This window comes from Nyctereutes procyonoides, unplaced genomic scaffold, assembly GCF_905146905.1.
Source record: "Nyctereutes procyonoides isolate TBG_1078 unplaced genomic scaffold, NYPRO_anot_genome, whole genome shotgun sequence".
Lineage (NCBI taxonomy): Eukaryota > Metazoa > Chordata > Mammalia > Carnivora > Canidae > Nyctereutes > Nyctereutes procyonoides.
Window position 1 is genome coordinate 459641 of NW_026575124.1, and position 26282 is coordinate 485922.

The window sequence follows — 26282 nt, forward strand, 5'->3', positions numbered from 1 at the left end:
CTTAGATTTATTGAGCGCCTACTGTGTGCCAGGCACTGTACAAGGCGCTTTACATACATTATCGCATAAAATCCTCACAACAACCCTGCGAGGTAGGTGTTTATAAACCCCCATTTGACAGATGAGGAAACTGAGGCTCAGGGAGGTGAAGTGATTTGGCCAAATTCACATGTCTAGTAAATAGAGACAGAACTGTCCAAGATCCGGAGAGAAAGAGAGACTCCAGCGTCCGGGTCCCAAGCCGGGTGGCGTGGGTGAGTACAAAGAGGGGCTCCGCGCGCTGCAGAGGTCCAGGAGGCCAGAGGCCTGCCCCCGACCTCGCACGGCAGTAGGTGGCAAGGCGGGGGACCCGCGCGCAGTAACTGGGTATCTGGTTAACTAGCGGTGCCCGGGTACGGGGGGGACTCGGGAAGGAGCTACCGGGGAAATCCGCGACCTGCGCGCGCCCCGTAGTGGCTACAGCGAGTATCACATCCCACCCCTACAGGCTTTGGGGGCCCAATCTCCGCCTTCCTTCCCTGGCCAAGGTTTCTGGAAGAGGCAGAGATGCAAGAAATTCTCGGGGTTCTTTCAGATGGGTGATACCACGGGGTGAGAAATCGTGGTAACGATTCAGAAGATCACTAAGGAACACTGGGGAGGAGGGAAAGGAGGAAGGCCATGGAGGTCCCAAGCTGATTCACTGGCTGCCTTCCCTCCCCAGCTTGGACCACCACAGGCCAGGGACAGTGACAAGGCCACCATCCTGCTCTGCCTCGAGGAGCCCTCACCTAAACCTAAAGAGATTAGGATAGAAGCCCTTACCCACTTGCTCAGATCTTCTGCAAACCCTGGACAGTCTCCTGAATACTGAGAATGAGTGCAGGTGACAGTGAAGCCATCTGAGGGACCCTCAGAGTCTGTTCACTTATTCCTAATTTTCTTTCTTGGCCTGTGGAGGAGAGTGTGAGATGAGAGCCTCCGCCAAGGATCTAAAACATCAGGGATGAACTTAACCCTCCCTACATACTAGGAGGCCTGGAGGAGGGAAGTGACTTGCCTAAGGTCACCCAGCAAGTCAGGGTCAGCATTGGGATCGGAACCCAAGACTTGTAACCAAAGTGAGCCCTCTTCCTGTTTTGCTGGTTGCCTTGCCTCTGGATCCCTTCCTCTTCTGCCAAGAAGAGGCCTCTATGTCACCTGGTCACCTGAGTCAGAAGCCTGTCTCCCTCCAGCCCCAAGACCCTGCCCTAAAGTTGCCCTATGACTACACCATCACGGCCCTCCTGCCTCAACCCGGGGAGGCCACTCTGCTCCGCTCCACGCCTAGTGCACCGGCCTCTGCTGAAGACCTTACCCCAGTGCCCTGAATGGACAGGCATTAAAGTCTACTGCTCATCCTCACTCTCCTGAAAAAGAAAGGAAGAAAGAAAAGAAGACACAAGGAAAGAGAAATAAATCATGGACTGGCATATGCTCCCTTTCCTTTCATTTGGGCGGCTTCTATTTCAAGAATGGGAATGACTATGGTGTAAGGGTTACAAGGAAGTGAGGAAGAAAGAGGACCGGTGGCCCCAAGGATGGAAAGGTGGGGAACACAAATACAAGAAAGGGCCTGTCACTGCCGCTCCCTGTTTCCCTGTGGGATCCCCTTAGTGTCCCTCGTCCCGAAGAGGGCCTCCTCGGTTCGGCTGATGACATCTAGGATATCTCGGGTACTGTCGCTCAGCTCAGCGGTCTTCCCGCCATCGCCCGGCCGGGGCGGCTCCTTTCGCCAGGAGGCGCCCGAGGCTTCTGTGTCGCTTCCATCGGAGGAGCCGCTCTGGACGCTGAGCTCCGCAGCTTCGTCCGAGTCCGAGTCCGGGGCGGTGTGGCGGCGGATGCGGGACACGGCTTCCCGCAGGGCCCCCGCGTACGGCCCCGGGGTCCGCGCCCAGCCCCGGCCCGCGCGCCGGGGGGCCGCCGCCACTCCCTCCGGGCCCTCGGCGGGGGCCGCGCCTCCCGAGGCCGCCGGGCCCAGGGCCGAGCGCTGCGGGCTACCCGGCTGCGCGGGGGCGTCCCGGAGGTTTACTTCGCCCACCGGGAGCCCCAAGATGCGGGAGGCGCGCTCCTCCAAGGAGGAGTCCGCCGGCTTCCCGCCCTCGGCTTCGAACCCGCGCCCCCCACCGAGCTGGTGTGACGGGCGACTGCTCGGGAGCAGTTTTTGGCAAGGCGAGGGCAGGGCCGCGGCTCCCTCGCCCTCCTCCTGGCTGGGCCCCGGTGGACTGGGGGCATCCCCCGCGGCGCGCGGCACCCCGGCGGGCAAGAGCTGTACGTGCTGGGTTCGAGGGGTCGGAACATACTGCGACCGGATCACCACGCACGTGGCGTCAATGACAAAGACGCCTTCTCCGCGCGCAGGGCCGCGGGCGCTGCGGGGCAGGGTGTGGGCGCGGCGGGTCCCCTTCCCACCCTCTGAGGGTCCTGCCCCCGCTCTGAGACCCGGGGATTCGCTCCAGCCCGTGCCTCCTGGAGCCCAGGGTCTGGGGAGGGTCTGGCTCTGTCGGGGCGGCTGCTTTTTACGGGAGGGAACCCAGCATCTGGGGAGCCAGCTCTGTTCCCTGTTTTCTTTCCCTTCCTCGGAGCCCTTGAGACGGGGCCTGGCCCTGGGGGCGGGCCGCGGGGGGCTGCGCGCGGCGGGGGCCGACCCCGCAGGAGCCGTCTGGGCGCTCGGGCTCCCGGCAGCTCTGGCCTGGGGACGGCCGTCGCTACCACCACTCAGGCCAGCGGTCGCCGGCCCCAGGCTTCTCTCGGCGGCGCCCTTGCCGGCCTCCGGCCTCGGCGCGGCCGCTCCACAGCCCGGGGATCCCCCCAGGAGACCCCGCCCCTGCCGGAGCCCCCAAGCCCCGAGGACGTCCCGGTAGATCCGAGGATCCAGCCTCTTCTTGGCGCACCCTCCCTCTGTCCTGGCCGGAGTCGGAGCAGAGGCGGCGGGGGCCGGCGCCTGGGGGGGCTCGGGGCCTCGCTTAGACCCCAAGGTCTTGTGGGGGCCTTCGTAAGAAGGTGGAGCCACGTAGGGTGGCGGGCGGTCCCAGCGTCGTCGCAGGGCTGTCCCGGCTGCGCCTCTCAGCAGCAGGTGAGCCTCGTAGCTGGGGGGCCCTGGCCGCCTACCTCCCCAGGGCCCCGCCCACGCCGCCCCTGGGTCGCTCTGCGGCTGCGCGGATGGACGGGGCGGTCGCCCCGCCGGCCCCAGGCGCTCGGGTCGAGAAGGAGCTGGGGGCCCTACTGGCTGGGCCACCCGAGGGCCGCTCCGAGGTTCCGGGCGGGGCCGACCGGGGGGGCTCCTTCGGGCCCCACCAGCCTTGCGCCTTTTTCGCTCGGTCTCCTTGGCCTCCCGCTCCTGCGACGCTGCTTTCCTTTTCTCTTGCTCCCGGGCTCGGGCCTCGGCCGGGGGCCCCGCCCGCCAGTTGGTCGCCTCCTGCAGCACCCTGGAGGCCCAGGGACGGCGGGGCGGCGGCTCAGGGGATCCCGGGCGCGGCCCACACCTGGGACAATGAGCAGGAACCCAGGTGAGCAGTTTGTGGGGGAAGGGAGCCGAGGTCCGGGGAGCTGGGAGCACTGGAGACCATTTGGGGCAGCCATGTGCAGGGGTGTGTGTGAGTGTGTGCGTGTGTGCACGTGCGTATACGTTAGGGCTGAAGTCGAAGCCGGACTCCGCGCCATCTCTCCATGCACACTTTAACAGCGTCTGCCCCATCTCACCTCCTGCCCTTTCTCACACCCACTCCTGCCCCCCCAAACAATGCGGGGAAGAGTCAGGCCCCAGCCCTCGGGATGGGGTAGGGGGAGGCGTGGGAAAGAGAACGGGGTCCAGCAGCACTGGCTGGTGCCTGCGGGGAGGTCCGGACCCCACTCCCCGCCCCACCACTCTCTTCCCGTCACCCCTCCTTCACTCACGTGCGGCTCTGGGGCCCGCGGGCCCAGTGGCTGGCTTGGAAGTCCATGGGCTGTCGAGGAGGGGCGCGGCGACTATAATGACAGGAAATAGTCTTCACTTCGATCACCAGCAGCTTGGATTTCTGCACCCAGAGGCAGCTGCCAGACTCCTCATCCTGGGGCTCCCGGGGGCTGTCGGGCCCCTCGGAGAATAGCTGGCCATCCAGCATCCTGCCCCACCCCACCCCGGCCCCCCACCCTCCCACCCGCCCCGAGAGCCCCCTCCCAGCCCGAGGAGCCGGCGCCCACTGCAGAGCGACGGGCCCAGAGACTGGGGACTATATATACCCCGGCACACGTGTGTGCCTGTCTGTGTGTGTGTGCGCGCGCATGTGACACGGTGCGGCGCGGACGGCACCGCGCTGCTACCTCCCCCATGTGCACGGCCGCCCCCTGGGGCCCGGGATTGGGCGCCCCTTCCCACCGCTCATGGCCCCCAAGCCTGTTGGGACCTGCGCCAGTGGGCAGGGGACCTCTTATTCTTGCCAAGCTGACGGTGCCCTTCCCCCACCCCCGTTGCTCCAACCTTCCTGCCGTTTTAACCCTTAGCTCTTCTGCTGGTCGGGGTGCCCCACCACCAGTGTTCTGCCACCGACTTCCTGCCTCGGACTTCAGTTTCCCCGACAGGGAGGTGAGGGGAATGGAACTCAAGGTCTCTGCCTGCCACTCTCTGCTGGTTTCCATGGGGTTGGGGTGCAGGGGGTCTATTTTTAGCGGCAGTGGCTGTTCGGGTGCAGAGAGATGAGTAACCAGCTTCCATGCGGTGGAGGGAGGAGGCGGTGGCTTTCACACAGCTTTTATGTGGCTCTGGGGGAGAGCTGCCTCCCCCAAGCTCAGAAAGGGTGACCCCCACACCCTTAACTCCTTACCCTCTCAGTGTTGCAGCCCAGCGCTGCTGGTCGGACACAGGAGTCTGTCTTGGCCATCAAAACTGTCCCACGATCCTTATGCTAGCTGTTTGTCCTTGGGCACCCATGGAGCCCTCTCCTCGCAGCAGGCTCTCTCCCGCAATCCAAAAGCCAGGATTTGGGGGTCATACTGTTCTGTGCCCACACAGCTCTGCTCAGCCTTATGGAGGACAGACTAAGGTACTTATGCATTTGCACCCTTTCAGAAGGGATGGAGGAGGAATGGTGTGTTCCCTTGGCAAAACCAGTCCCCTAGCAACTGAAATGCTAAAAGTGGCCCCGATTTCCCAGTGTGGAGCTCCCCATCACCACCACTACAACAATGCCTAGCTCACTTAGCCCCCACACCTGAAGTGGTGCTCAAGATGCTCACCTTTTACGCTCATTCTGTCCCAGGGGCAGGGGGTGTTGCTTACATCCATGTGATCCCTCCCCCCCAAGCCTATACCAGGTGTCCCCTGATTCACCATGGTAATGTTAGTGGCTGCACAGCCCACGCCAACCCTTCCATGCAGAGACTTAGCAACCATGCCTGGCAACCATGGCAGCAGCTCCAGTGGAGGGGAGGGGTGCAGAGAGGTGGGAGAAGAGTGTGTATGGCAATGGTTCCTGAAGAAAAGGGATAATTTGCCTCTTCTGAGAGGAATAGGTAAGAATAGGCTCTGAGGCTCCTTAATTTTGTTCCTTGTCTTTCCTTCTGCTCCATTCTCAGATTCTGAGACTGACTGATTAGGTTTTAGGGGAGAATGGGAGAGGCAAAAGATCATGCAGCCCTTTGGGTACAGGCCCTTCCTTTTAAGAAGGTGGGGCCAGAAGGGTTGTTGTTAGTAAGAGACTGACTTAATGAAAACCAGAGCAACCAAACCCAGGCCCCCTGCTCCCTAATATGGACCTTTAGAGATTTAGAGATAACCCAAACAGCCCCTACTCCATCCATTTGATAACCCCCCTCCCCCGCTTTACACACCTACCAGCTGCACTCTGGTGGCTCTTTGCTTGAAGGTGCTTCCTTCTACCCAGGTCCCACCAGAGTCCCAGGGCTTTTTAAAGCCCTTGCCTCCTCCCTAGACAAATTCTCCATGATGGAATGTGACATAAGGAGACATCTGCCCTTTCCACCATGCACTCACCCCCACACACATAAACATACCCTAATTCTATTAACTTGGAAGCCTCCCTCCCCCAAGTCTGAGAAGGTGCTGTGAGCTGTGGAGAGGTGAATGCAGAAGCAGGGGCTTTCTCCAAAGCCAGGATGACAGCCCTGACAGCTGCCTTGAAATGTTTCTCCATGCGCCATGAGGAAGCCTACTTTGGAGGAACCGGTATGGTAGGGCAGGGTTCACCAGAGTTCTTGGTATAGTGTGGGGAGGGGCAAGGAGGTACTCTGAGATTGCTTCTGGTCTTGGACAGGAAATGGTATTAAACCTGCAAGTCAGTGGTGAAATGGTACCCAAAATTTGGCTCAGGCCGACAGTCTAGCGGTCCTTATGGTGTTTGGTGTTGACCTGTTTTGGCTTATTTGGCTTCAGCACAGGTAGAGTCTGCTCCCTCAGCCCCCAGCTCATTCTCACCTTCGAAGAATGGTGAGCCATTTTGTAGGTTCAAAGACAGTGCCAGCTCAGCAAAATTCAAACAGAGTCAAACCTTCCCTGATGAAGAAAAGCTGATGGCCGTGGCATGTCTCTCTGCCTAAAGGAGACCCTCAGTCTCTCTATTCTCTGGAGACCTCATGCTGTTAGGAGATTCTCCTGGGGTCCCAGCTATGGTTCAGGCAGAGGGGAAAGTGAGTAATAAAGAGAACTGCAGGGAACAGGGTAGGAAACAGTCATGAATGGAGAAATGGAAAGGCAGTAAGTCTAGTGTTAGTGGTAAAGAGCAGGAGTCTGGGGCCAGACTCTGGGCACAAATCCTAGCTCTATATTTTACTAGCTGTGTGATGTTGGGCTGGTTACTTAGCCTCTCTGTCCCTTAGTTTTGTTTTGTTTTTAAATCTGTAAAACTGGAATCATATCTACTATGGTTCTGAGAACTAATTAATATGCATAAAGCACCGGGAATGGTGCCTGACACAGTTTTACATATATGTGTGGGTAAATGTATGTGCCACTATTCCTGTTGTTGTTAGTAGTGAGTTGAAGAAGCCATAGGAAGTAGGACGGTTGGAGCAGTAGTGTCTGTCAACTACAAGAATCAAACACTGCAATACCATGAAGAGGTTCCTGTCATTTTAATTAGGTTTGCCATGAAAAGCAATAACCTCAGCTAATCACTCTGTCCTCCTCCTCCACCTAACCCCCATCTGCCTTCATATGCACACAGCACAAGAATCCAAAGGCCCTCCTCCCCGCAATCCTCCCCACTCCCATTATGGGAAGAAATGTCACTAAATGGACTCAGCCTCCTCCATACAGCATGAAACAGGATGAATAAAAATATCTTTAGGAAGAGTTTTGTTGTGCTGTTATCTTAGGGTGGAGTCAGGGGCAGAGATAGAGGCAAAGGCTGGGTGAGGTCTGGGGATCTCTTAGAGATCAGAATTTGCGAGGGGCACACGGCCCATCATTCACCCAGAAAGGGGGCTACGTCTTAGACGGCAGGGGCTAGGCTGGGCTAGCTGTATGTGTGAGGATAAGGACTGCTAAAAATCCATTCTCCTTCCTCCCCCCATACCCTCCCCAGCTCCCAAGCAGGGAACAGAGTCACAATTTTCTCAAGGGTTCATCTGTGATTCCTAGAACTTTGGTCAGGCAGTGAGTGGGGGCATATCCCCTTGTGCTGCCTGACCCCTTCCCCAGCTCAGAGCTTCTCTCCTCCTGTGAGCACCAGGGCCTGCAGGATGTCAGACAGTGATACAATCCCCTTGACCACATCATTCTCATCTACCACTACAAGTCGGTGAACCTGTGTGGAGCAACAAGGGAGAAAAGGGATGTTTAGTGACGGCCTCAGTTAGGAGGAGTCCTTCAACCCCCACCCTCCGTGCCAAATCCCACACTCAAAGCTGCTCTCCCTAGCTCCTTCTGGGCCACTGGCCTCCCTACCTCTGCTTCCACCAGCCTGTTGATGATGGTCTCCAGAGTCTCATGCAGGTAGCACTTGAGGACACCCTCAAAGTAATGTGATCTATGTTGCAGGGCTTTGGTCACAGACACATCTAGGTTGTTGTAGGTCTTTTCTGCTGCCAGATTCTGGGGAGAGAGAGGAAGGTGCTTGCAGGGAAGCAAAGAAGCCAGCCCCCAAACCCTGAGCCCACCCAGTTGCACCAGAGGGATTTAGGGCAGTTGTTAGCCATGCCCACAAGCCACACCCAACTCGTTCAATTCCTTTTCCAATTAGAAGAGACTCTCTTCTCCCTCTCCACATTCAACAGCCCGCCCCTTTCCCTCCCTCCCAGGCCCTCCGCAATCACTCACGATAACATCAAACTTGGAGTAGATGTCCACCACGCGCCCTAGGGGGGCAGAGGCAGCTCAGCAAGGAGGGTCTGGCATCAGAGGCTCCCCTTGCCTGTAGCATCACCCTCCGGGCTGAGCTGAGGGACAGCAGATTTTCCCAGAACCACCCTGGCTTCCCTGGAGCCCTCCCTCTCTTTCTGTGCAATCTCTAACCTTTCTCGTCTACTACTGGTAGTGCTGAGACTCGGTGTTGTACAAAGATGCCCAGAGCCACGTAGACAGGAGTGGTGGTACGGACCATAGCAATGTTGGCATAGGTGCCAATCTGTAATTCTTCCAGAGACTTCGACATGAACTCTGGCTTGGGGAACTCAGTGATCTGAGGAGAGAACCATCAGCTTGATCTTCAAGACCCCCCACATCATCCTTGGACACCCCTCCAACCCAGTATATAAGAAGTAAAAACTAGCGGCGCCTGGGTGGCTCAGCCAGTTAAGCATCCAACTCTTGATTTCAGCCCAGGTCATGAGATTGAGCCCTGCATCAGGCTCTACGCTGGGTGTGGAGCATGCTTAAGATTTTCTCTCTCCCTTTCCATCTGCCCCTCATACCCCTGCTCTCTGTTTCTCTTTTAAAAAAAAAAAAAAAAAAGAAGTAGTAGTAAAAACCAGGCTGAGGACACTTACAAACAATTTGAGGAACTTGAGGATGCGCTTGTGGGTGAGGATGTACAAGGTGTTGCCCGATTCCGGGTCAATAACTGGCAGCCTGTGGATCTTGTTTCGAATTAATGAAGAGACAGCATCAAACAAGCTGTGGGAAGGTGGGGGATAATGATAAGTCCCACAGTGCTGAGCCTGAGCTGGCTAAAGAGCTTCTTGGAATGTGTCTATAAGTAGGGAAAACTGGTGGTTGGGAGAAGGGAGCAGTGTTCAAACCACACCTACAGAGTGTGTCAGAGTATGCGCGTGTGTGTTTGGAAGGAGAGCCTTGTCTCTCTTCTGCCCCTGGATCTCTGGGTATTTGGGCTTTAGCTGTGCTGGTGCCAAGGCTCTCCCCCTTCTGGATGAACGGGCAGCGGGAACTCACCTGGCATTAGGAGAAATGCAGACAAGTGGTTTGAAGGAGTCTTGTAGGTACACCTCTGAAGGGAAAAGGGAGGTTCACAAAATACCGCTATGGAAAACCATTTCCTAGGAAACTCTCCGTTTCTTTTTCCTTTTACGACCCACTCCCCTTGTCTACATACCTCTCCAAGTTTCTATTTTGTGTTCTTCCAGCTCATAGATCTGTACCTGGAAGCAGAAGCACAGAACTTGAGCCTTCATCATTCTGCTTCATTAACCCCTCAGAGTCTGCTTAGAAGAAAGGAACTAAGAATGAGGGACTTTGGATGGGCAAAGTAGTTTTGGTCGTTGGGCTACGGTGTCTTACCAAGGCTGATTTATAATAACGATGCAGGATATTGATGAAATCGGTGATGGTCAGCATGCCTAGAAGCCAAGACAAGATCCCTCAGCACTGCTCAAAACTTCTCTCCCTGCCCACACGTGATGCCAGTAATACTGTGTTCCAGAAACTTTTGCCTACCCACAAAACTTTGCTTCTTACTATCCCACAAAGGGGCAGCTCGTACACCATTAGTCACCAAAGCAAAGAAAGCTTTCTTCACCTGTAGCCAAAAGAGTAATCATCACAAAGGAAAATTCACAGGGTGCAAGACTTTAAAAGAAGAGGGGCTGGGTATGTTGGGGAAAACATGAGACTAAACCCATATGAGGACAAGGATATTACCCTTGGGATGAGATAGGATGAGAGTTTTTGAACCAGAGGCTCCTAGGAAGGGGGATGGGAGAAGAGGATTTCACCCACCTGCAGGGAAGTATCAAATACAACCAATTTGGAGCTTGTGGGAATCAGGTCATAGCAGCGATGAGACTTCATGAAGGAAGTATACACACTATTGTTGGATTCTGGGGTCTCTGCACAGGGTGGGATAGTTAGAAGCTTCCTTCCATGCAACGACTCACAATCAAAAGAGGCAGAAAATAAAAGTGTAGTTGTTCAAATATTTAGAACCTGATTTTTTGTAAGGCCCCTTTTCTGATTTGTTCCTATTATTCCCAGAAAATCTAGATAAGCCCCTCAGAAACTATTTCATCCAACCTCCATATCCAGATAGGACTCTATCTACTGGCTCCTTTAGGCAAAAGATAGCTACTAAAACAGAAAAATCTATTAATATCTTTCATTATCCTGTTGTAATCTAAAAGTTTTTTCTCATCTTTAACTCAAATTTCCTTTTCATAGATTTAAGCACATTTTCACTTGTTCTCTTTTCTCAATTAAGATAATTAAGCTTCTTAAAATTCAAGTAAGCTTCTTAAAGCTCTTCTAAGATCTGCAGATGAAAAAGTCATGGTCCAAAATGGGCCATTTCAGATCACCACTCAGTTGGAGCCCAGTGCTCAATTAACCTGACCCTAAACACCCTGAGAGTCCATCTTGGGATGACCCTCTGAATCAGAAATCATCCCACCTACTCTAGACAAATGGAAGAACCTGGCTGTGTTTACCTTTTTATCCTCTGATTTTAATTGCTTGCTCTAATTTGGAGAAGCAACCAACCCAGAAAATAATAACCTGAATGTGCTATATACTATGCTATGTGGACTTTAAAAATATCACGTCATTTAATCCTTACAACAAATCTTTAAAGCAAATATTGTCCTCATTTTTCAGATGAGAAAACAGGAAGTAGATAAATAAACTGCTCAAGGTCACACCATTAGTAAGTGACAAGAAAGACTTAAACACAGACCTACCTGCTTCCAAAGTTCATGATCTTAAATTCTATGCCAGTTGTTTTTAATTTTTAATTTTTTGCCAGTTATACAGGTATATAATTTAAAAAGTCAAGCAGAAAAAAAATTTTTTTAATTAAAAAATAAAAAAAACAGTTCTACAAATTTTGATAAGAAAAACTGCAGTCCCTGGTACCTATTGTACTAATAACCCTCCCCTGAGATGGGACCTCTTTTGGCTGATTATTTTGGCACTTATTTCTATGTCTATAAATAACCTTATATTGCTGTTTTTTAAAAAATTTTTCTACCTTGGGGCATTATCTATTATCATCCAAAGAATATGAGAATTTTTAGTTTTCCTTCCTACCAGGATCCCAACACAAACATGCACCTCCCATTTCCCCATTCTTCTAGAAGTTAAACTATAATGATGGTTACATTAGTATTTAAATAATTTTGACTGAATATTAATTATTTGGAGCTAAGACCAATCATAAACTCTTGACTTTTTCCCCTCTTTCTTTCACAACTTTGTTCTCCCTGGAGTTAATAACTGTCTTTTTTGTTTTTATAACTAATTCAATCCCAAACTCGGGATCCCTGGGTGGCGCAGCGGTTTGGCGCCTGCCTTTGGCCCGGGGCGCGATCCTGGAGACCCGGGATCGAATCCCACATCGGGCTCCCGGTGCATGGAGCCTGCTTCTCCCTCTGCCTGTGTCTCTGCCTCTCTCTCTCTCTCTCTCTCTCTCTCTCTCTCTGACTATCATAAGTAAATTAAAAAAAAAATTTAATCCCAAACTCTTCACCAGTTGTTTAAATCTCCTTTCAAAAAATTCAGAAGCACTTAGTCTATCAATTTAAACCATCCAAAGAAGTCTTTTGGGAGTCTTCTGACCTGCTCAAATGTAGGCTGGTTTGCTGGTGTGCACAGCTGTCCTCCTGAGATCTTCCTTCTTCACCCTCCGGAGGTCCCTTTGATGTCTCTCTTGTATTGTCACTCCTACTCCTGTTTCCTGTACTCTTCTTTCTTTCTTTCTTTTTCTTTTTCTTTCTTTCTTTCTTTCTTTCTTTCTTTCTTTCTTTCTTTCTTTCTTTCTTTCTTTCTTTCTTTCTTTCTTTCTTTCTTTCCTTTCCTTTCCTTTCCTTTCCTTTTTCCTTTCCTTTTTCTCCTTCCTTCCTTCCTTCCTTCCTTCCTTCCTTCCTTCCTTCCTTCCTTCCTTCCTTCTCCTTCTTCTTCTGTGATTACTTCCTTGTTTTGATTGTATAGATCTTCCTGTAGCTTCTTGAGAAACGGTGCATGGGAGGTAAATTTTTTGAGACTTGCAGGTGGCAGATATCTTTATTTTACCCTCATCTTTGATGTAGAATTTGGCTGGATATAGAATTCTAGGTTTGAATTTATTTTCCTGCAGAATGTTGAGGGCACTGCCCCATCACTCTTTAGTTTCTGGTGTGTTGAGAGTCCAAGGTAATTCTGATTCTTTTTTTATTTTTTAAGATTTTATTTATTTGAGAGAGGCGGGGAGGAGAGAAAAAGAAAGAAGGCAACCACAGAGGGGGAGTAAGAGGGACAGGCAGACTCCTCCACTGAGTAGGACTCTGAGATCATGACCTGCGTGGAAGGCACACGCTTATTAACCAACTGAGCCACCCAGATGCCCCATAATTCTGATTCTTTTTATGCAACTTTTTTTTTTCTCTTTGGAAACTTAGGATCTTCTCTTCATTTCCAGTGCTTTGAAATCTATGATTATTGTGCTTTGGGTTGTGCTTTCATCCACTGTGCTAAATACTCAGTAAGTCTTTTCTTTCTTCTCTTTCTTTCTTTCTTTCTTTCTTTCTTTCTCTTTCTTTCTTTCTTTCTTTTTCTTTCTTTCTCCTTCCTTCCTTCCTTTCTTCCTTCTTTCTTCCTTCTTCTTCTTTCTTTCTTTCTTTCTTTCTTTCTTTCTTTCTTTCTTTCTTTCTTTCTTTCTTTCTTTCTTTCAAGATTTTATTTATTTATTCATGAGAGACACAGAGAGAAAGGCAGGAACATAGGCAGAGGGAGTTGCAGACTTCCCTCCGGGGAGCCTGATGTGGGACTCAATCCCAGAACCTGAGGATCATGACCTGAGCCAAAGGCAGAGGTTCAACCACTGAGCCACCCAGGTGCCCCTCAATAAGTCTTTTCAATATGAAAACTAATGTCCTTCAGTTTCAGGAAATGTTTTTGAATTATTTCCTTGATCATTTCCTTTCCTCTGGTTTGTTCTTTTTCTCTTTCTGTAATTCCTATTATTTAGGTACCAGACTTCCTAGACTGACCCTTTAAGGTTGTTTTTGTCTTGTTTGGTGAGTTGTTTTTGTTGTTATTATTGTTAAAATATCTTATCTCTCCTAGTTATGCTTCTTTTTCTTTTTTCACTTCTTTGATTTTGTGGGTTTCTAAGAAGATTTTATTTTTTTAATAATCTCTACACTCAACATGGGGCTTAAGTCCATAACCCCTAAGATCAAGAATCACACAGTCCACCAACTGAGCCAGTCAGGCACCCCCCCCCCTTTTCTTTTTGAAGGGGCAGCAGAGGCAGAGGGAGAGGAAGAGAGAATCTTAAGTAGGCTTCATACCTAATCCAGAGCCCAGTGTGAGGCTCCAATCTCATGACCTGAGATCCTGACCTGAGCTGAAATCAAGAGTTGAATGCTTAACTGACTAGGCACCCAGGCACCCTACTACTTTGATTTTTAATTCTACTTTTTCAGAGTCTTCCTCAACTTAATTTTCCAAACTTTCTACTTAGCTTAAAATTTTTGCTATGCTTTTTTAGTGTCCCAGAGTTCTTCTTTGTTTTCTGAAAATTCCTTTTAAAAAACATGACATCCTGTGGGCAGCCCAGGTGGCACCGTGGTTTAGCACCGCCTTCAGCCCAGGGCGTGATCTTGGAGACCCGGGATCGAGTCCCATGTTGGGCTCCTTGCATGGAGCCTGCTTCCCCCTCTGCCTGTCTCTCTCTCTCTCTCTACTCTCTATGTCTCTCATGAATAAATAAACAAAATCTTAAAAAAAAAACCCATGACATCCTGTATTTGTTGCATAGTGAAAACAGGTTCTTTATCTGAGTATATATTAATGTTAATTCTTTAAAGATTTTTAAATTTTTTAAAACAGATTTTTAAAACAATATATTCATCTGAGAGACAGAGAGAGAGAGAGGGCAACACAGAGGGAGAGTAAGAGGGAGAGGCAGATTCCCCTGGAAAGCAAGGAGCCCGATGTGGGGCTCGATCCGGGGACCCAGAAATCCTGACTAGAGCCAAAGGCAGATGCTTAACTGACTGAGCCACCCAGGCACCCCTTAATGTTAATTTCTAAAGTTTTCTTCTTTATGCATTGATTTTTCCCTTCTGTTGCTTTTTTCCCCCTCTTTGTTTCTTTTGAGAGGGGGCAATTTGGATCACTTTTTAAAATTTTTTTTATTTATTTTTTAAAAGATTTTATTTATTTATTCATGAGAAAAGAGAGAGAGAGAGAGAGAGAGAGGCAGAGACACAGGCAGAGCGAGAAGCAGGCCCCATGCAGGGAGCCCAACATGGGACTCGATCCGGGATCTCCAGGACCAGGCCCTGGGCAGAAGGCGGTGCTAAACCACTGAGCCATCGGGGCTACCCCTCTTTTTCTTTTAGAGGTTCTCTTTAGATGTCTGGTAATCCTTGACTTAAAGGAATATTCAAACCATATTCTAAGAGTGCAGTCTTTAAAGCTGATTGGCAGCCCAGGTTTATATGTGAGTCATGGTTACTGTGAGATGTTCAGATGGGGAACATTCAATACTTATATTTTTAGGGCTTTCCCTTCAAGGGAATTCTGGAGAGGATTATTTATTCAATTTTGCGGTTGGAGGGTGAAGTCTTTTCTGTCAGCATTCTGGAAATTAGACTGGGGGAAAGGACTGGGATCTCGGCATCCAGTGTAGTTCACTTCATGCTCCCATGTTTAGTATAGTACTTCAGCCCTCAACTGGGCCTGAGCCCCTCTCCAGACCTCCAGTCTGCCAAAGTTGGGAGGGGGAGTTTCCTAGCTGCACTCAGTGGAGTAGGAGTCTCTGAATCCAACTGCTTCTTAGATCTTCAGTGCTTCTTTTGGCTTTCCTCACTGCTAGCTTGTAATTCAGTTTTCTCGGGTCTACTAAGTGATTTACCACTCTTGGGTCTGTTTTCCAGCTTCTAATTGCTATTGTCTCCTCTCTTATTCTCTCTATTCTGCTGGGTTTGTACCTTTTAAAAAAATTCTTTTGGTGTGTTTAGTGTTTTTTTTTTTTTTTTTGTGAAGAAACAAAAGTAGATGCATATATTCAATCCATCATCTTTAACTAAAGCCCACTATTGTTTTTCAAGGGAAAGCTCTTGTGGCCTGGTGCTGCTGGCCTCTGTGGGACTCCAGTGTTCCAAGTGTCCCTGATCCGGGAACTCTCCTGCCTTGCCCAAGGTGGCTAGGCGAAGGAGTTCCCAAGAGAACATGCCATTGGATGCCAATTTAAGACATGCAACGCTGATAGTTAAATACTATCATTTTAGGCCACAGAATTATAAACATCTTTGATTTGGCTTTCTCAGTATTTTAAAAATAATTTAAACCAGTTCCCACGTTGTAAAAATCTGGAAATTTACGCAAAAATCCAAATTCTCAATTTCTTTCAAAATCAGATCTGACCAAACTAGGCTGGAATTTCTGAAGAGAGACAATTAACAAGACTTGGATAGTGGCTATCTCCTTTTAGATGTGATGAAATCTATAGTACTATGCAGCCTACAGCACTGCTTGGTTCATAATTAGAGTTTCTGACCCTTGCCTTGGAGCTACTACAAATGTACTCAGAAACATAAAATAGGCACTGATATCATGTGGCAGTACTCAATTATGAATATCACCCAGATAATTCAAATATGACTATATTAACTTTTTAGGATACCAACAAAGTGAAAACAGAACATTTAAAAATTGTTTTGGAGAACTCAGAGACCCTTGATAATATGTCCTAAGATCTCAGCCCATATTTCAATTCTCTAAGGAAGTGTGTACTCCTAATGCCATAAATATGTCCTGAGAAGACGCAGGAGTTTTCCTGGGTAAAATCCTTTAAAGGTGGTGTCTGTAAGTTCTGCTTCTTTCTAGTCTAGGGTTGGACCATTCCTTTCTAACCAGTTATTTGGGCAGGTGCTACAATTGCCTTCTTCTATGCCCTGGATTTTAGGGTTTAGTACCTCTATTTCTAGATTACTTTTAAGGGCTTTCAAGGCCTTTCTATAATTTCTTTTTTTTTCCTTTCTATAATTTCTTGTGTATACTCAGTGGCTTTAGTGAGCTCACTGGATGATAAAATCCTAGTGGCACTGTTTCTGGGATAATCAGAAAATACCCGGCACCTTGATACATGGTTAGCCAGCCCAGAGTTGCCTATGGAAGTTTTTCCTCAAAAATTTCCCTTAAATGGTTTGGTAACTGAATGTATTAATCACTCCCACCCTGCCCAAGACTTATTCCTGGATGATCCTGCCAAATTATTATTCCTGATTTTATGGTTTGACACATTATCTGGCCCAGTTTTGAATTTTCCCAGGGGCATCCTGAGAAAAATTCTGAGAGAGATTCAAAAGCATTGCTGAGGACAAGTTAGGATTGGACTATTGCTTTTAGAACAGGTTTCCTTTCTTCAGTAAACTTACCTTGAGGATGCTCATTTTCCAGAGCTGAGGAGCTATCTGAAGAAGTGACCTGGAGAGACAAGAGGAACAAAGATTCAGCCTATCCTACGCTCCATCCATTTTAGCCTAGCATGAACAGAAGGGCTGGTGAATTAATGACTTCATTTAAAGCACCATAAGGCCCTCTTAAAATAGTATCTCATTTAATCATAAGAACCCTGAGGTAAACACTATTATTAGCCTTATTTTCACAGATTAGAAAACCGAAGTTCAAGAAATATTAAACAGCCTGCCCAAGGTCACATGGCGGGTAAGGGGTAGAACAGGAGTTTGAACACATATCTGTGTGGTTCCAAAGCCTATGTCCTTATATATTACACTGCCTAATAAAACATTAGATCTTAAAAGCTGAGACTAGAAAACCTGAGAACCCACAAGGTTCTCACAGATCTACTTTATAAAAACATGGAAGCCAGAGAGGCAATACTGTTTTCCCCCAAATACTAAACCTACTTGTCGACACTAGAATCACAGACATACCCCTTTAAGAGAGGACCATATTAGGGGTGCCTGGGTAGCTCAGTGGGTTAACCATCCGACTCCTGATTTCAGCTCAGGTCATGATCTCAGAGTCATGAAACTGAGCCCCACATCAGGCTCTGTGCTGGGCATAGAACCTGCTTAAGATTCCCTCCCTCACCACCCCACCTTCATGCACGCACACACACTTTCTCTCTCTAAAAAAGAGAGAAAGACAGAGACAGGACAATATCTGGGGAGGATCCCAGCAGCTGACTGTCACAGAGTTAAAGCTTGAATGACTGAGGGGTGGGCGAGGACAGTAAGTGTTTTGAAACTGGGAACCTGACTCCTCTTAGCATCCTTATAAGTCAGGGGCTCCTAGTTTTCCAAGTTTCTTTGACCATAACAGTCTGACATTAGAGTGCTCTGAATACAGAGAAACTTTCAGAACTTATCACTGGGCTCCCTCAAGTGGGAACACTTGGAAATTTCATTGTTATCTAGGAATCCAGGAGGGGCAATAATTTTAATCCACTGGAATCAACAGTTTTGGCCTCCTTTGTTCTGTGTAACATACCAAAACTAAGTTAAAGTCATACATCACCTACATAGCTACTATGGTGTAACATGAAGTTAAAGGCCTTGGCTTGAACCTGGTAGGATGGTGGTAAACAGGGTCAAGTTGGCAGGACAGCCCTAAATTTCCCTCCCCTAATGGGCCAGGGCGGTGGTAGGAGAGAAGGGGAATAATCTCCCACTCTTCTCTCTGGGCTGCATAAGACTATCAGCTTGGCCTGGCATTTTGGCAAAGCTATCGGAACAACAGCCTCATCACTTATAAGTGGGGTAGAGAGGGCTATTCAGTGGTAAAGATACACACATGGGGATAACACAGTCTCACAAAGATCTATACAAAGACATGGAAACAGCTACTTGTGTAGCTGTTTATTTGTACCTGTCATGTAATACTTACATAGAGCACTGTGCTACAGTTTTTTTGTTCATTATCTATCTAAACAGGTTTTAAATTCCTGAAAGACTAGAACTATTTTATATTTCTTTCTATCACCCATACCTTCTAGCATGGGGTTCTGCACATAAATCTCAATTGTTTTGTTTTTATTTTTTTTAAGATTTTATTTTGTTTATTCATGAGAGGCACAGAGAGAGAGAGAGAGAGAGAGAGAGAGAGAGAGAGAGTCAGAGACACAGGCAGAGGGAGAACCAGGCTCCATGCAGGGAGCCCGATGTGGAACTCAATCCCAGGTCTCCAGGATCACACCCCGGGCTGAAGGGCTAAACCGCTGGGCCACGGGGGCTGCCCTGTTTTGTTTTTTAACTCTCAAAATGATAATGACAACAATGAACACTCCTGTGAACAGAGAGACCTAGGTTTAAGTTACAGAGAGAAAAGTGATGTACAGCTAAAGATACAAAAACCTACACAAGAGTCAGGCACAACTGAATATGACTTTACCTTTCTGCCTATTTTTCCACACAGGAGGTTAATTATGTTCACTTCTCCCTGCTTTTAATAACATAGGAAACCTGAGAAAGTACCACTGTGATGCATGAGTACAAAATATTATTATAGAGACACAGACTAGACCTGATACATGGATTCACAGTTTCTTCTGAACTCGTGATCCATATTTTTTTAAGATTTATTTATTTATTTATTTATTTATTTATTTATTTATTTGAGAGAGCACAAGCACACTTGGGGGAGAGGGAGAGAAAAACTCAAGCAGACTTGACACCGAGCACAGAGCGGACGTAGGGCTCGATCTCACAACCCTGAGTTTATGACCTGAGCTGTAATCGAGTCAAGCTGCATGCTTAACTGACTGTGCCATCCAGGCACCCACTGATCCACATTTCTAATTGTTTGCTGGACAACCACAGATGTCACGAAGACTCTTCAGATGCTTCAATACAAAACAGCATCTGTCCTTTCATCCTATTAGTCTTACTCGGGTTCCCATCTGTTTTTTGCATTGTTCTCCTTAGAGGTGCCTCCAAGAATGAGCTATGCCAATATGTCTGCTTGGAATCACAGGGCAGGGCATAACCTAAATTTGTCTTTAACATCTGTTAACTAAGCTGATATGTTAGAAATGTCTCAAATCCATGTCTCTCCTTTCCACTTTCATAGTATTTTTTTTAAGATTGATTTATTTTATTTATTTATTATTTATTTATTTATTTATTTATTTATTTATTTATTTATGAGAGAGAGAGAGAGACAGAGAGAGAGAGAGAGAGAGAGAGAGAGAGAGAGAGGGAGAGAGAGGCGCAGAGACACAGGAGGAGGGAGAAGCAGGCTCCATCCCGGGAGTCCAGGATCGCGCTCTGGGCCAAAGGCAAGCACTAAACCGCTGAACCACCCAGGGATCCTCCACTTTCATAGTTTTAACTTAGGCTTTGACCTGTCACTTCTATAACATTCTCTAAATTGGGTCTTCCTGCCCTAAATCTATCTCCTTTTCATCTTTCATGTTGTCTCCAAGTTTTTTTTTTTTTTTTGTCTCCAAGTTTTTAAGCATCTCAAGTTTGTAAAAGTTATCTCCAGCAACTAGGAGCCCACTACTTTCTGAAGTAGTTCCACCCATTGGCAGGAGCTGTTAAGAACATTCGTAAAGTACACTCGCTGCCTGGCATATGGAGCCTCCGTGGCTCCCTTTATTACAAAACAAAGCTCAAACTTAGTGTGGTATGCAATACCTTCAACCTGACCTCAGCCTACTTTTCCAGTCTTTTCTCTCACTGCAAACAAAATCCAAAGCTCCAGCGACATCACGCCACTGGCTCACCCCCAATCAGTCTCTACACACCCCGATTTCTATGCCTGTGCTTACACTGTTCTCTCAACCTGCAATGCCCTTTCTTGGGTTCCTAACAATTTCTCCCTCCCCTATGCTTCCACAGTCCCATGTTTGCACCTTGATGATAGCTTTATTACAGTCTACCTTTGGTAACAGCTGTCATTGCCATGCCCTCACCCCCACTCCAGACAGGCTGAGCATTTTCAAAGCAAGACTTCTTTTTTAAAACAATTTCTAGGGACACCTGGGTGGCTCAGTGGTTGAACGTCTGCCTTTGGCTCAGGGAGTGATCCTAGAGTCCTGGGGTCGAGTCCCACATCAGGCTTCCTGCATGGAGCCTGCTTCTCCCTCTGCCTGTGTCTCTGCCTCTCTCTCTCTCTCTCTCATGAATAAATAAAATCTTAAAAAAAATAAAACAATTTCTATCCCAAGAACCTAATACATAAAGCATGAGTGCTAAATGAGAGAAACCTACATGAAAGTGTTTTGTAAACCTTACTCATACATTTTATGAGTAAGTAAAATACGAATTGATAATGTTATTTTGAATTTAACAGGATCAGACCTTTTATTCTTCACTTATCATCATTATGATTATTTTTAAGTAGGCTCTATGCCCAGTATGGGGTCAGAACTTGCGACCCTGAGATCAAGAGTCACAGGCTCTACTGACTGAGCCAGCCTGGCGCCCCAGACCTTTTATTCTTGTTCAAAATTCTCTTCGTCTGTGAGAGCTGACCCCCTTGCCTGGGTGACCAGCTGCAAGTCACTTTGCCACTTCCGTCTGTTTTCTCCTTTATAAATTGAGGGACATGACCGCTCTGCAGGCAGAGAAAGGGTGTGGTAAAGGAATTGCTACGGGCATGAGACTGGCCCAGAGAAAGAGGAGCCTGCCAGCAACATAATTAAAAACCAAGACGCGGAGGAGTCACTCTGCCGGACAGAGGATATAGGGTTCCAGGGTGCTCGCAAAGGGCTCCTGAGAGTGAGGGGGGATCCAAACATTGTGGCAGGCTACCTGCAGCATCTCTGGGAGGCTGACCGGGACCTGCCGCAGTCGGTCAAGGCCTGCTGCCAAGAAGGACTCAAGATCGCAGGGCAGGGCATAACCTAAACTTGCCCAGGACTCCGCGGCCTCTAGCACCGAGAGTCCTTCCTCCGGGGAAAGCCCGCTTTGCGGTCTTATTAAGGCGGGGTGACTTCGCTCGACACCTTGAAGCAGTATCGAAGTCCTCCTCCTCTCCCGCCTGCCAGCCACGGCGCTGCGGGGCTCACAGGCCACCCGGGGCCAGTGGGGGTCGTGTCCGCCGGAGCCCCTCGGAAGCCCCCCGGAAGCCCCCCGGGAAAGCCGGGTCACAACCCCGCTCTCTCTGCCAAACCTCTGAAGGCCTGCGGTGCTGGGGGGAGAGGAGGCCCGAGGCCGCCAGGCTGTGCTCGGGTTGCCAATGGAGAGGACGGAGTCCCCGCCGGCTCCGGCCGGGGGGGCCGCGGACGCGAGGCAGGCACCGCGCGGCCCAGCCCTCGGAGACGCGCCCGGCGAAGGCGCGGAGGGGCAGCGTCACGGGATGGGACAGACGCCGGCCCCCGCCCAGCCTCCAGGCCCCTAACGGGGGTCTCCGGCTCCACAGCGCCCCCCGCCGCCCTCCCGCGCTCCTCACCGTCTCCATTTCAAGAGGCGCTGACAGGGTTCGCTCGCTTTAGGAAGCTCTCTGGGAGCCGCGCGGGAGGGGCGGGGGTGGGGGGAGCGCAGGCCCCGCCCCGCATCCGGTACCGCGCACCACTTCCGCCTACGTCACGCACACGCCGGCCAAGGGCGGAAGGCGGGGACTTCGCTCTTCCGGCCTGGCCTGGCGTGAGGAACCGCCCTCCCCGGGTCCCCTCGGACCCCACGGATCCGCCGCCGGCGAGGGTGACTGGACGGAGCCGCTTGTATTTAAAATGTTCTTTTTTTATTTGTCGTTTAAAAACAAACTTGGAAGAAGCAAAATCCAAAACTTGCCCTTTGCCTCTTGCAACATAAATTATGTACAGTTCAGAATGATCGCCGATACAAAACATGCCAAGGACAGGGCGCTGGGGGTGGAGGGAGAGAGGGCGCTTTAAAAAAGGGAATCATTTCATCCGTTGTTACGAAGGACCAACCTTGCTGTACAGGATACACACAACACAAAATAAAGTCTTCACGGGATTCACACTTGTCAGCGATTTATTTTTTAAAAATGGGGGAGGGTCCTGGAGGTGAGGGGAGAAGACTGTAAAAGGGAAAAACTGAAAATTGAATATGTGCAAGTGTAAACCAACCCAAAATACAAACACGGGGGGAGGGGGGCGGGGGGGGGAGGAGGAGGGAATTCAGATGCAATTATACAGGCGGGGTACCTTAAAAAAAAAAAAAAAAACCAACAACCAAAATTCCAACCTTGTAGCTTGGGTCTGAGTTAGTTTATATAAAAATTAAAAACTGTATAAGGTTTCTTCACTAAATTCTACAGGACTATCGGATACCTAGCATATGCTTACAAAGTCTGCCCCATCCCCTTTTCCCAATCCCAGGGCCCAAGCCCCAACCAGAGCCTGGCTCACAGGAGCCAATCTCCCCCTCCCTGTAGCCTAGACCTTTTGCTCTTGGAAAAGGAATATCCAATGGCTTTGGGGGCAGCAGCCCAGTCTCCCCACTGTCTGATTTAATGACAGCGGTTTCTGTGGGGGTGGGGGGGTGTTATTCTCTTAAACATTTGCAGCTTGAAACAGTTGAGGAAGCAGCTTAAAAAAAAAAATCTCCCTACCCCCATCAATCCGCAACCCCCCAAATTCAAAAACAAAACAAAACAAAAAACCTAAAATCACAACAGCGACCTTGCTCCCCCTCCAGCAGGCCCGCCCATCCACCGCCACCAAGCCCACCCCTACACTCCAGACATTTGATTCTTGAAAATATTAATTACAAAATGCCCTTTGCCCACAGCCCCTAGGAGAGAACTGCATATAAGCTTCATCTTCATCCCCACGCTCCCTACTCGAGAGGGGTCTGGGGCCTCACCCACCCCCGACCTACCCCTACCCCCCCAGGAAGAGGTTCAACTGCAGCACAAGCTTGGGCAGAAAGGGGAAGGAAAGGGAGGCAGGGAACCCATCACCCTCTGGCTCCCCCTGGGGCCAGCTCACTTTTGTGCGTTATAACATAGTCCAACTATACAACGGGGGTGAGAATTGCCCAGCCTCTATACCCCCACCTTACAGCAGTCACAGCCAGGGGGTGGGGAGGAGGGAGTGAGGAAAAGGGCGGTAGGTTGGGTAATGGAGGGGGCCCCCCCACAAGGGGAGCTCCATGTGTCCGCCCCACACCCCCCTACCATTTATAAACTGGTTTTGTAAAAAGAAAATAGATATATTTATATAGAATATATAAAGCACAAAAATTAGTAGTTTTACATTTGCTCTCCCCGGGGGTGGGGGGAGAGGGGAGGGTTCTCACCTCCAGCCGGCTCCCCCATTCCCCACAAGACTATGTACAATCCCATGTATAAATAGATAAATACCCCCCACCCTCCCCGCGCTGACACTAAGCTCCCCACCCCCACATCACCACCCCTTCCCACCAGACCAGCAGCAGTTTGGTGACTGAGGGAAAGTGGGAGCTCCGGGCCACACCCTGCCTCACTGGGTATGGGCATGCCACTCAGGGATAGCCCTCACCCTACCACCCACCCACCCCATCCAGGGGCTGGAGGGCAAATGGGCTCATGATGGGGTTGGGAAAACAGGAGGGAGATATCCTGGTCCTAGGTTTAGCACACCCCTCCTGCCCCCATGTCCAGATGGAGAAGGAAGTCCTAGAGCAACTAGGGGCCAGTTATCCCCAATCTTCATCATCATTAGCCTCAACCACCATCCCATGCCCATAATTAAAAACAAAGATGGATTTTTTGTTGTTGTTTTTCTTCCTCTTCCTACCCCCCTTCCACCCACTCAGAAGAGGGCAGTGAGGTGGAAGAGAGGGTTGGGGCAGTAGGGGGCTTGGAGAGGGTCTCACATTTCAAAACAGCAAAAAATCCAACACTTAAATGAGGTAGGTGTGGGTGCGGGGTCTCCTTGCCCGGCTTGCCTGGCTTGCCCTCCTGGGCAGCTGGGCGCCTCTTTCCCGTTCATGTTGCATTTGTCAGAGTGGAAACAAGGAAACACAACCCATAGAGAGACAGAAACACAGAGGAAAAGAGGGAGACAGAGACAGATTGAGAGGGAAGGGGATGGGAGTGAGGGTGGGGGCAGGACCCGGCAGGCAGGGCCAGGTGTGGGACCCGGCCTTTGGGATTGTCAAGCTTAGTCAAGTCTCTTTGCAGCCTTGAGTTGGGCCGGAGAGGTCGGTGGGAGCAGCAGGGCTTGTGAGGCCCGGCCACACATCCTCCTCCCCCCTCCCTGCTGCCTCCCAGTTGCTTCTGGGTAGTTCCCGGCCCATATCCCCCTCAAACCTGAGATGCCCAATGGCTGCTTCTGTCTGGCCCCTCCTGGAGCTGGGGGCAGAGATGCCAGCCTGGGGGCCGGTGGCGGGGAAGAGGGTTGTCCCTGGTGCCCAGGGTGGGCTTGGCCTAGGGCCCTCTGCCCCAGCCTCCTGCTCCAGGGGCTCCGGTCAGCCGGCAGCCCCAGCCCTGGGTCCTGGCTCTGGCTGCTACCTCTCTTCCCCCTCATCCCTTTCAGGGAAGAGGTTGGGGGTGGGGGGACTCCCCTGCCTGGTAGCCTCTAAGCTTCTTAATTCATCCATTTCCGACAGTTCCAGGCTCCACAGTGGCAGGGGATCTTGTGCTGATCGTCCTCAAAGTCAAACTGATAGTCATAGGTCAGCTGGAAAGAGAAGAGGGTAGAATCGATGCCAGCCCCCCAGAGGGAGTGGGGGGAGGCCAGAGATCTCCTCTGACGGTAGTGGCCTTGGAACTTGGCTCTGGGGAATAGCAAAGAGGGGGCTGCTTTGTCACCCACATAGGACACTTCCTCACCTCCTCTCCTTTGGGGATTCGCCGGCTGGAGATGATGATGATTTTATCCTCCTTGTCAAATGTCACAACTTCCGCCACACAGTTAGGGGCACAGGAATGGTTAATGTACCTAAGCAGCAGGCCAGAATTGAGGATGCCAGGCAATTGAGTCGGGATGGTTTTGGTTCCTTCTTGGCCCACCCTGAACATCACCCCCAGTGACCCCTGAATTCCTCCTTTCTCATTCCTCTCTCACCTGGCAGGGCCTCCGGTCAATGTAGCATCAATTACATGTTCGTTGTTTATTCGGAACATGTAGATGCCGCGATTCTAGAAGGGAAGAAGTAGCAGAAGTGGGAAGGGTATCAGGGCATGGCAGCAGTGCTGGTGGGGGGGATCCCATAGTGGACTCGGGCCGTGGGCTTGTCTTCATTTCTTATTCTGCCTTTATCCCATCTCTCCCCTCCCCTCCCACAGCTTTCCACCTGCTCCCCTGACCCCATTCTGCCCCTTGGTCCTCGAAGGAGCACAGGCCACGAGCCAAGACAGCCCCTCTGCCAGCCCTTACCTGCTCCTCATAGATTTTCTCCCGCCGGTTGGCCACCTCATTGCGAATGATGGTGCCAATATATTCAATGACCATTGTGTGCTTTTCTAGGTCCTTGGCGGCATAGAGCCCCAGGCCCTGGATACGGGAGCGAGCCAGGTACACGTTGTTCTTCCACTCAGTGCGCAGGCGCCGGTACTGTGATGACTTGGAGTGCACAAACTGCTTACTGTATGGGGTGTTGGTCTCGCCTGTGAAGGTGCTCTGATATGCCTTGGACATGCTGGTGCTGTTCAGGGTGTGAGGCCTGGGAGGTGACACAGGCCATGACAAGACAGCTCTCCCTCAGACCAGGCACACACCACCCGCCTCCTCCCTGGGATGTGCAACATGCCAGTTAGGGGCATGTGCTATCTTGGAAATTGGAGTAGAGGCATGTGGGTCTTGCCTTTGATGAGACAGCCACTGGTTGTGGGGACCCTTCCAATACCCTGAGTGGCACAGAGAGCCAGGATGGGAGATGGGGGGGGCACCAATTCCCGTACACTGAGCCCACTCTCCCATCTCCCTGCCTTATACCACCCTCCTACCAAGCATTACACAAGGCCACACTCTTCTGGGGGGTCTTCCCCAAGCAGCCCAGGCCTGGCATTTAAGCTCATGATTTGCTCA

General features: G+C 50.1%; 3 protein-coding genes across 16 annotated transcripts in view; all 3 read right to left on the reverse strand.

Moving 5' to 3' along the window:
• On the reverse strand, window positions 1-5892 carry DDN (dendrin). Of its 4 annotated transcripts, XM_055336885.1 has the most exons (4): window positions 5834-5869; window positions 4824-5022; window positions 3916-3987; window positions 1-3503 (listed from the first exon to the last, which is right to left on the reverse strand). In XM_055336885.1, the coding sequence occupies exons 3-4, from the start codon at window positions 3960-3962 to the stop codon at window positions 1598-1600; spliced, it is 1953 nt and encodes a 650-aa protein (XP_055192860.1). In that variant the 5' UTR covers window positions 3963-3987; window positions 4824-5022; window positions 5834-5869; the 3' UTR covers window positions 1-1597. The 4 variants fall into 4 exon arrangements, with proteins under 4 accessions (XP_055192860.1, XP_055192861.1, XP_055192858.1 ...); XM_055336886.1 differs by lacking the exon at window positions 4824-5022 and having other exon boundaries at window positions 5834-5892; XM_055336883.1 differs by lacking the exon at window positions 5834-5869 and having other exon boundaries at window positions 4824-5816.
• Window positions 5893-7065: 1173 nt separating this feature from the next.
• PRKAG1 (protein kinase AMP-activated non-catalytic subunit gamma 1) lies at window positions 7066-21827 on the reverse strand. 2 transcript variants are annotated; one of them, XM_055337065.1, is made up of 12 exons: window positions 21752-21827; window positions 16768-16816; window positions 10130-10239; window positions 9848-9929; window positions 9692-9750; window positions 9507-9552; window positions 9347-9401; window positions 8944-9070; window positions 8471-8636; window positions 8276-8313; window positions 7904-8050; window positions 7066-7763 (listed from the first exon to the last, which is right to left on the reverse strand). In XM_055337065.1, exons 1-12 carry the CDS (start codon window positions 21758-21760, stop codon window positions 7659-7661), a joined length of 993 nt encoding a protein of 330 aa, XP_055193040.1. In that variant the 5' UTR covers window positions 21761-21827; the 3' UTR covers window positions 7066-7658. The 2 variants fall into 2 exon arrangements, with proteins under 2 accessions (XP_055193040.1, XP_055193041.1); XM_055337066.1 differs by having other exon boundaries at window positions 10130-10282; window positions 21752-21821.
• Window positions 21828-22281: 454 nt separating this feature from the next.
• Window positions 22282-26282, reverse strand: part of KMT2D (lysine methyltransferase 2D) — a 41462-nt gene continuing 37461 nt past the window's right edge. For all 10 annotated transcript variants that reach the window (XM_055337076.1, XM_055337071.1, XM_055337069.1 and 7 more), the window contains 4 exons: window positions 25632-25917; window positions 25320-25393; window positions 25085-25193; window positions 22282-24932 (listed from right to left, as the gene is read on the reverse strand). In XM_055337076.1, the coding sequence (XP_055193051.1) occupies window positions 24840-24932; window positions 25085-25193; window positions 25320-25393; window positions 25632-25917 (562 nt within the window). In that variant the 3' untranslated portion in view covers window positions 22282-24839. The remainder of the gene's footprint in view (window positions 24933-25084; window positions 25194-25319; window positions 25394-25631; window positions 25918-26282) is intronic.

Coding starts and splice junctions, on each gene's coding strand:
- DDN (XM_055336882.1), bottom strand. CDS start 4,124: ATGCTGGATGGCCAGCTATTCTCCGAGGGGCCCGACAGCCCCCGGGAG. Junction 3,504..3,915: donor CGCGGGCCCCAGAGCCGCAC/GTGAGTGAAGGA, acceptor TCATTGTCCCAG/GTGTGGGCCGCGCCCGGGAT.
- PRKAG1 (XM_055337065.1), bottom strand. Junction 9,402..9,506: donor CAAAATAGAAACTTGGAGAG/GTATGTAGACAA, acceptor TTTTCCCTTCAG/AGGTGTACCTACAAGACTCC. Junction 8,314..8,470: donor ACCAGTAGTAGACGAGAAAG/GTTAGAGATTGC, acceptor CTGCCCCCCTAG/GGCGCGTGGTGGACATCTAC.